The sequence below is a fragment of the Centruroides sculpturatus genome, unplaced genomic scaffold (genome assembly GCF_000671375.1).
Source record: "Centruroides sculpturatus isolate CEXI.00-Female unplaced genomic scaffold, Cexi_2.0 scaffold854, whole genome shotgun sequence".
Classification (NCBI taxonomy): domain Eukaryota; kingdom Metazoa; phylum Arthropoda; class Arachnida; order Scorpiones; family Buthidae; genus Centruroides; species Centruroides sculpturatus.
Window position 1 is genome coordinate 28,548 of NW_019385409.1, and position 10,211 is coordinate 38,758.

A 10,211-nucleotide genomic window follows, 5' to 3' on the forward strand; every position below is an offset into this window, starting at 1 on the left:
ATTTACTCGAGAAATTTTTGATCTGAAAATAATTTATAACCTGAAAAATTAATTTTTTAGGTTGTAAATAATAAAAGTTAATAAGGTTATAGAAAATAATTCTTCCAAACATTCACGAGACATTGTTCTCACACACGTTTAAGTCGGCCTACGCAATCTGACACTGTGCCAGGAAAATCAAATGGTTTTTCAATTCTACTCAGGTGGTCGATACAGGTCGCCGAAGCTGTTAAATTGTCCCCCATAAACTACCAAAAATTATAAAGGTAAGGCATGCATGATTACTCCTTTGAGAATTAACCTGAAGAATATGGCCGATTCTACTCGGGTGGTCGGTACAGTTTGCCGAAACTGTTAAATTTCCCCCCCTACACATCTAGGAATGACTCAAAATCAGGCATGCATGGTTACTCCTTTGAGGATTAACCCATGGTGTATAGCAGCCTTAAGCTTTATGTTATGAGTTTATAGCTTAAGGCCTAGTATTTGTTTTTCTCTTCGCATATTATTGTTTGACGAAGGGAAAAGCCCTATTATACATTATAGCTTAAGATACAGCGAATTAAGATCAGCATTGAGGATATTACACCGCACCCGTGTCCGTATAATTCCTCAACATTGCAGTTATCGTCGGGATATGGGTTCGAACTCGTTCCACTTACCATAATTTACCATAAACGGACTGTCTATTTCCCTCGTCTCTACTCGTGATGGTCAGCTCCCTCCATAACAGTCTTAGCCTAATTATATCTGCCGTATAATTATTCTATAGCATGCTAATGCCTCGTGTTTATAATTAAAACACATTTAAAAATAATATAAAATATAAACCTTGCGTAAATCCAAGCAAAAAGATGACGTATATAATACTGAAACGAAACATATCTCCCACTAACATGCTGTAAATCATCGTTATAAATGGTCCTGTTAACCGCATTGCTCTAAACAATTAAAGATAAATATATTTATTAGTTATAAATATATAATTTGATTGTTGAAATTATTCAAAAGTTGAACTTACCCCGCAAAGAAAATAAGGAAAAACCATGTTCCAGGCAGCGCAATCGACAGAAAACAATCCTCTATATACCGTTCTTCTAATATACGACAAGGAATACACGCGAGGATGAGGATATTGGAAACAATAAATACAGCTTTGGAAGGGTTGGTCTAAAAATATACATTTATATCTTAATTATTTAAAGAATCAACTACATAATAACATTATTTCTTATTATTAGTAACAAAATTCTGTTTCTAAACTACTTCCAGATGAAATTACGATAATAGTTTTGAAGACACGAAGAGCTGATGAGATGACAACGCCCATTACAACATGCCTATGTGACACTACACATACGAGAGTAGTACTCGAAAATAAACAATGATGTTGATCAATTCGCTCCTTATTGAGATGGAACGTCCCACAGTTTAAGAACCACGGAGTTATAGCAAAATAATCTTTTATCGTAACTCACGCTGAGCCTCAGCTTTCACCCAATCTGTTGCAGCATATCTACAGCTCAGACGTAGAAATAGCAATATCTTAAACTACACTTTAACTTGTAATTGAATCTGGAAGAGAAACAGCCATTTGTTATTACTAACAATCTTAAAAATATTCAAATTTGATAATATACCAAGCTGAACAGGAAGCCCATTATTCCTTGCGCTAGTATTTCTTGTCCTTGTTGAAATATAACGAAAATCACACAACCGAGGCACGATATAATTTCGAAACAATACCTACACTGAATAAGAGTAGAATAATTAATATCATACTGGTGAATAGACTATATTTAGTGAGAGATTTAGGTAGTGCGAGGCCTCCACACACGACACTCCGTATCATATAGTGCCTAGGATCAATTCCTAGGTATTGTAAGGTCTCTAACGTAAAGCGTCGCATCTTTGCCAGGCTTTACATTGCTTTTTCCTAAAACCACCATTTTATTGATATTTTTAAGTAATTTAACCATACGTACAATTGACCACACGTCGGTAGTTCCAATCAAAGGCTGATCAGAATGAGGTCTTAAAAAAACAGCAATGCCCAGAGTGATCAAATGAAGGAATATGAAAACGAGCCTTTTAAGGAAATGTTGCTAAATAAAATAACAACAATAATAACGTTATATATAATGATTTAGTATAAATAAATGAAATTAATCTACGAATAATACTCGAGCAAAGGTTTTCCATTTTTCTTCCAGTAATCTTTGTATCACTCCTCCGTCCAACATGTCTAAATGTTCATTTGTTTGACCATCTAAAATAATCATTAATGCCGAATTCCAATCTGTTAAATACGATAATAATAATTATAATTCATTTCTATTATTTTTCTTAATTTTCATACGAAAGTGAGCGAGCTACTTACTTGTTTTACCATTTGGCAGAATCGTATCTAAAGCATTTAATGGATAGCCAGAACAAGTGATATTTGTATACCTCCAAAATTCCTAATAATAATAATATACATTAATTACTGTTTAAATAGCACAACATACACTCGTCCCTAGTTTCTGTCACTCTCATAAATGTCACTTGCTCAGTTCTGTCATTGCGTTTGGTTAAGATCGAGTCGAAAGGGTCTGGAAACTCACTTTTTTCAACTGTGTCATTTAATACATAACACGATCAAAAATCCTGTTTGTTGGGTTGCAATTTGAAAAACTGTAGACCTATAAATTCTATAAACTGTCATCTGTCCATCCGTCTGTCTTTCCTCGACATCGGGAACGGAGTTAGATAGATGAAAGACAAGAACAGAGGTGGAAACCTTGGGAGCGGGAAGCCCCGCTTCACTATATACGAACGTTCAATTTATATCGAAAGTTATGCTATTTTAATTCAAAAATTTTCTCTGGAAATAGTTAGATTACCGGCACGACTCGATTGCTAAAGGAAAAGTATGGTGTACGGGAGCAAGACACTGCTAATTTGAATATGGGGAGCATAATATTTTAAATTAAATAAATAAAAAATATGATTAAATATTGACGATGTCAGAATAAAATAATTGCTCGTTGGTAATAAAATGGTAGGCAGTTGATGCAATTGATCAATACCCAAGATTAATCTGGAAGATTCGTGTCGAATGAAGTTTAGAAAGAACAAAGTCCAGATATAATTAAACGCTGCTGGATAAAATCACAATGCGAGTGAAAAAGACCCGCAAGGTTTATTAGTATTTCGGTGACGCTACTTGAATATGTTTCCTGTGACCAAGATTGTCTGACTTCATACCCCGTAAATGATGATGAAATTATCGAAGCTACTTTTAATACTACGCTTGACTTTCAAGAAGTAGCTGATGAGAAAAATGACGGTAACAACCTCTGTGGAAGCTCTACTTAACTTATAAGAGTTAAAACTTTTTCACGCAAAAGGAGCCAACTTTTCAGACATCGCCGGTCAAGAATACGAGATCGACAACAGAAAAAATTACGCATTTTTTCAATGTAAATATTTTCTTTTCTTTGATATAGTCTTATAATTAATATATGTTTTTGAACCACGCTATCTAATACTGCACATATTTTTTGCTTCACAGCTAATGTGTCAGAAATGATTTTTTTAACTTTAGTATAAAAGTTTAAAATATAGTTATATTTTGTGTGGTATAAGAACGACGTATCTGCCAGTCGTATAATACTTTAAAACAAAACAATAAATACTTATTGTGTTTGTATTTTTGTATTGGTACAAAACTTTCTGATTTTTGCTATGGGATTTTGATGGTCCTAAACGGGTGACAAAAACAAGGGACGAGGAGATATGACAAATACGAGCCGTAACCGAAAACGGACTGGTAATGGCCACCCTAGAAAATCCAGGTTCAATTTCGAGTTAAGCCAGTAGCAAAATGAAGCGGTTGAAGATGTCGCGGAGTTTGTGACAACCATTACGATAATCGGCGCGGAGACTTCCGTCGTCTAAGCCGATTATTGTAATACCACCTCATTTTAACGTTAAACACTTAAAAAGTTATACTTACGATTGCGCTAAGATCTAACATTTCTCGAAATATTTTGTTCCTTCCCAATTTACACGCTAATGTTAACGGAGTAAGGCCGTAATTATTGAGAATACAATCTTTTGCCGGTTTCTGCGGGTGTCTTAATGCGTATCCATACATTTTCTACAATTAAAAATACGTGTAAGTCATAATTTTAGTAAAAAATGTATTAAAGTCTAATCTCTTACTAATTTATCTCTAATGACGACCATGTGCAAGATCATGTTTCCGAACGAATCTTGCATATTTGGATCACCACCGCGGGCCAGCAACAGATTATAAGCGGGCTCGTTATCGCAACACGCCGCCCATGCCAAAGGATATTCTCCCAAATAGCATAAACCTGAAAGAAAGTACGGTAATAAGTAAACGCGCGACTAATCGGTCGAGCCAAAAAATTTTAATTCACTTGCCAATAAAATTTGTTTGTTTCTTAGCGGAAACGTTTTGCTGATCGTGAGGAAGAAAAAATCGGCCGGTTGCACGCTGATTAACATTAGCACCACATTCCACCACTTGTTTCACTATGTCCGTATTATGATACGCTATTGCGAGGTGTAAAGCGCTGGCCCCTTCAAAATATAAGCAAAATAATAATTAAAAATTGTTATATAAACGTCGTCATCCGCCAGCGTAATTTGGCAATTTCTTAATGCAAATTCCTTTCATAATTTCTCGTGTGTAAAAGTAAGGAAGGGGATTTATTGTGCCGATTTCGTAATTCGGTTGGACACAAAAAGGATGATCAATAATATAGAACAAAATAACAAAGCAATCAAGACCGGATGAATATTCAAAATTTATATACGCTCTATAATAATTACAAAGGATCAATCCGGATCACTTCTCCATTTCTCAATTACCGCAATTGGACCGCTATATTTCTAATTAATAGCGAGGTCGAGGTCGAAGTTTTAAAGGCGGACGTTCGACGCCGCTTTCCCGTAAGCCTAGAAGTTCGACAATGGCGTTTGGAACGTGGAGCTGATTCCACCGACTATCCGAACGCCATTGTCAAACTTGTCCGACACGTTTTCGCGTTTAAAACTTCGGCCTCGACCTCGCTATTAATATTCGCGCACGACGGCAGCGCCGGAATCTTTTTTACATCAATCTTTAAACAATTGAAATTATTTCTTTTTCTTAATATTTCAAAGCGTACTACGTCCGTTGTCTGTAATATAGTGTTTACGTTAAAAACGTTCATAAAATTTACTCCCACACCAGCGTTTAAAAAATTCTCAACCTAAATGATAATTGATTTTATTTTTCAACTACTGTATTCTACAATACTAGACAATCCACTAAAACAGTCGTACAAGGCTTATTCGACACTAAAAATGCCATTTCCTCGAAATTGTTATCAGTTTTTATAAAATGTATAGAAATAGTATTTATCAACTAAATTTAAAACTTTCTTCTCATAAGCCATTGAGTAACTTTTTACAATGCGCATTTGAGCAAAATGTGTATTGTAAAAAAACGAGTGTTATTGAATAAAACAGCTTTCTGAATGCAATAATTATCCACGAGGTCTCAATTGTAAGTGGTGTATAAATTTGAGATGGTCAACTCTTTTAGTGTTTAAATTAGTTATTGTAATAAAAAATTTTATGAATTAAAATTTTTGTAAATATCTCGTGTTGCGTTTGACAGCCGTTAAATCCGATCGAAAGTCGCGAGAACCCGTAGAAACGGTCGATTCGTTAATGCAAAGCACCGAAACATTTGAAAACTTGCCACAGTTACTCCCGTTACGGACGGGTCTAATCCGCAATGGAGTGGAACGATCGCCCCATCCATACTGCCCGTTTTAAATTTCTATGGTTCAAACTGGGATCTCTGTCTGGCTGATAGAACCTACGGCAGATATTTCGTTATAATTTCTCATAAGTTTGCCTAAGATATGTATTTATAAATCAATACCAAAGCACAATTTATGCCGATTGCTGATTTAACTTGTATAAGAGGAGAATATTTGTAAAATTTATTCGATGAAAAATTGAAAAATTTGATCAAACCGGGAAAAATCTTATCGTAAGCCAGCAAATTTACAGTTTATTATTATCTAAAAGTTCAGAAAATAAAATGTATATTACGATGGCTTTAAATATCCCGAACTTCTGGAATATCGATTTTTACGTAATTTATACCAAACAAAACTAAGTGGAATTATGATTACAAATCAAAATTCATATTATTTTTTATAATCAAAAGTCATTACAAAATCGATACCGTACTAAATTTAGACAATAATGCAGACTTATCTAACTATTTTCTAAAATCTATTCGAAACTGGAGGAATTTTTTAAATTTTATCCAAGAGTCTGCATTAAACATTACTATTTAAAATTTAAAAAATCCAGAAAATTAGTAAATTTACAATACTGAAAATAAATTTGTTTAAACCCAAAAATCTTGCACCAATTTGCATCGAATTTTCATGATAAACTTTCGCTAATGAATGCAGAATTGTGTGCTTTTGAATTATAAAAGTACACGTGAATGTATTTAAGGTAATTCTAGGTAGTGTATGCGAGAGAACATCACAAAACCCTTTAAAAGAACCACCAAATAATCGATATTTGTAGTAGGCTAACTTATTAAATTTTAATTTCAATCCAAAAAATTCCAGATTTCAAAAGTAATTGTTCGAGCCCTAATATATGCTCGAATAAAACGTTATTTATTTATTTATTTATTTATGGGCGCTAACCTATACGGTGCCCAAAATTTCGAAAGAATTATTAAAACAGAATGGATTGGACAGACGGGCGATTTGCCAAGGGGAATTTCTACGGAAAACCGACCCCTATTTAATTGTTATACGTACGAAAAAACCCCGGAAAATTCCACGTAACAGCCCATTGATGAGGCTGGAACCTGCGACTAACTGGCGATATTCGGTGGCTTATTTGATGTAGGGAAAAGGATTTTCGTGGATAAGTGTTCACCGGAATTATTTATTGACATTCTTAAGGTTCTAAAGAAACGACACAATCCCATGTGTGTTAAATGTGCGTAAAATTTAAATTTTTTAGACGTTAATCGCGTATATAAAGGTTTAACGATATCCGTTACACGGATACCATTAACAAAACTTTGTATAATTAATTACACACATGAATGTCAAAGAAAGGTCCTGAGAGGGTGATCGTGTATTTTTAAAATTCCAAATGTAATGTAGCGCATAATTTAATAAAGTTTGTTTAGAACAAATTGTTATATTACTTCCGTTTATTCAAGGTAGTCACGACATTTTATTAAGATATCGTGACCCATTAATTTAACCAATGGTAAATTATCTGTAAAGAAGAGTTCGAAGGTGTTTATCAATATTTATCCCTCCATTTATAAAATATAATAGCACAAATAATGTAATTATGTACGCGTTACTATTAATAGCAAACCTCTCGAGATACACCTATACTGGAATATCTCTAAAAACACACCCCCACGAAAAGATCCCAATAGATAGATCGCGATCTACCTACTGGGAATTAGAAAAACTATATGTATTTTATAATTAATGATAATCGAATTAATAATAGTAACTTAATTAGTTTAATTATAAATAATGTTTAATTGTTATCATAATTTATATTTTTAATATCAAAATAGTGTTCTCTATAAAACTTCTCACGATTATTGCTTTCGAATGTTAGTGTTTTAGCGTTAACTTCTCAACCTGTAGTTTATGACACAACCTGGTTGGGATAATTGATGATAATTATATACTTTTCAAGGTAATCGTAAAGGGCTCAATATTAATAATAATTTAATCGATTTAGCGCAGTCTTCTGTGGAAAATGTGCGATTTTAAACACGAAATCATGTTTTAAAAAGTCCTTAATAATTTATTTTGTAGTACAAATGTGCAAATATTGATTTTATGAAAGTCTACCTGGAAAATTCGATCTTAAAGCCAACTGTTTCAAAAAATTTAATAATTAATACACGTGTTAAATATATGTTTCGTACAAAATACATGTATACAAACGGAACAGTAATAGTTCAATAATGAAATATTTAAACAATATCATATGTATTGAAATGCAATAAATTTCCAATGAAATAGTGCACCCTATTTCATACTCCATACTTAGATTACAAATAATTTGTATGTAGGTGTTTGGTGAATCTATTCAAAACATTTCGGACAGGACATTGCCATTTTGATTTAGATGTAAGATAAGTGTTTCGTGTTTCTATGCACACACAACTTTGGATGAAATAAGAGCGAGAAGATCCTATAAAATTTACAAAAGGATTGGAACTTACCAAAATATTCCTCTCCTTCTATAATATCCCATGCAAGATGCGGGTAAAGACGAAGGAGCACTTTAGCAATTCTTGTATGAATCTTGGAATTGCATAATATAAGAACGTGAAGAATCGATTCTCCGAGAAGTCCTCTGTATTCTAACTTCCAACAGATTTGGTGCTCTGTAAATTTTGGCACTTGACAATTCGAGTTGAATGTTTCTTCCATCTGAATCACGGCCTTAAAATACAAAAAATATAAATAAAATTTCACCAAAATGGTTTCATAAGCATCTCACTGTTCTTTTCCATTGAAAATAAGTTTATCAGTACTTCCTACAAAGGAATAATTAATTGCACGAAATACGATGTTTCTGCACGACACTATTGGATTTTTGGTCTGAAACACCACAAAATCGATATATTTTAACTACTTTTTAGTTGGCCATCCCCATTTTTAGCATTAAAGACCGTGACATTATCTAGAAATTTCATTGATGTCCTTTATCGATCGCGAGATTTTGATTGATAAACTGGGCTCTAAAATTCACTCGTTTCGTATTTTAAACTTTAATTTGAAACCACTCAAGCAATCTATGCTAATTGCTTTATATCTATTAAAATGTTCATTAGTACTTTTTCTCTTGAATTTGGGCAAGTCGTTGTAAAACCAAGTCATTCTTCAGAATATAAACTTGGCTTTACGACAGGCGCTAAACGTAATCTCAATTTATGATAATAAAATTAAATCTCTCAACAACGGTCACTAACGAGAACATTAAAAACTGGTCATTGTTTGGAGATGGCCATTACCGGTGGTTGGACTGAATATACCGCTCGTTTAACGGACGTGAGCTCAACACGCTGCAGCGCGTTATCAGGCCTCAATTTTTACACGCGTTATTATTGGGTAGAGAGGAAGAACCTATTATGTTATAGCTTAGGGCCGCAGCTTTTTTTCAGTATCTCAATTTATAACACGGAACGCTTGGGAATTGGATCGCTGGCTTTACCACAAAATCAATTAACTCACCTGGCAATCGTCATTTAAATGTTTCCATTTATTATAGTATTCGTAAGTAAGATTCATTCCTTCTCCGTCTTCGCACATGTACTCTTTAAGTTCTTTCTTAGCCAAACATTCGACTTCTTTGCTTCCACCTCTTTCGTAAGCATCGACTAATTTACCACCTTTTTGATAATCGATCAATTTATAAAGGCGATTATCTAATCCACAATCCGGTTGGCTAACAATTTCGTCTAATAATGCTCCAGCCGAATTCAAATGGTTATCGGTACAGCAATTACCCATTATGAATAATGGCCTGACTCGGACGCCATCTTGGTACACCAGTTGCCTTCATTCTATATTACTCAATTCTTATCTGCGCCTTTCCTGTATAAATTTTAAATTATATAATATTAAATTCTCTTATATAACTCATAAAAAACCCAATAATTCCAATTCGAAATTCGGCAGACTGAAGTGGGTGAAGGAATATGAAATGCTTGGTAAATAATTTTAATAATTTATCAAAATTTAAAAAAAATACTGACAAACTTTTAAAATATTCTCTGAAAATGATTAATATTTAATAAGTTAAAAATAAAATACTATATATAATTTAGAATATTCTGAATTAATTAATTTAATATAAGGGTAGACTTTCAGTCCAAATTACATTGTATCTGTATATTTAATTAACCGACGATTCGCCATGATTATTTGATAAATATATATAACGTGAATATATATACTTTTTATTTCCGTGCAACAGATATTTAATAATAAAAATAAGAGGGCATCGAAAAACCAAGCGCAGATTTTCACTTTCTATAAATATTGAAATTATTATAATTCGCTCTGACGCCATGTTTACGTCAATAATTTTAATGAATGGGTTTTTATATATCCAAGGGCATTCGA

At 33.3% G+C, this 10,211-nt stretch overlaps 1 protein-coding gene across 1 annotated transcript in view; it reads right to left on the reverse strand.

Moving 5' to 3' along the window:
- Positions 1–9,856, reverse strand: part of LOC111638652 (transient receptor potential cation channel subfamily V member 6-like) — a 26,706-nt gene extending 16,850 nt beyond the window's left edge. The window contains exons 1-11 of the mRNA XM_023384399.1: positions 9,318–9,856; positions 8,303–8,525; positions 4,435–4,593; positions 4,210–4,364; positions 4,001–4,144; positions 2,381–2,462; positions 2,184–2,299; positions 1,986–2,105; positions 1,641–1,751; positions 1,022–1,170; positions 832–941 (exon numbers count right to left, since the gene is read on the reverse strand). Of these exons, the coding sequence (XP_023240167.1) occupies positions 832–941; positions 1,022–1,170; positions 1,641–1,751; positions 1,986–2,105; positions 2,184–2,299; positions 2,381–2,462; positions 4,001–4,144; positions 4,210–4,364; positions 4,435–4,593; positions 8,303–8,525; positions 9,318–9,596 (1,648 nt within the window). The 5' untranslated portion in view covers positions 9,597–9,856. The remainder of the gene's footprint in view (positions 1–831; positions 942–1,021; positions 1,171–1,640; positions 1,752–1,985; positions 2,106–2,183; positions 2,300–2,380; positions 2,463–4,000; positions 4,145–4,209; positions 4,365–4,434; positions 4,594–8,302; positions 8,526–9,317) is intronic.
- Positions 9,857–10,211: the final 355 nt, after the last annotated feature.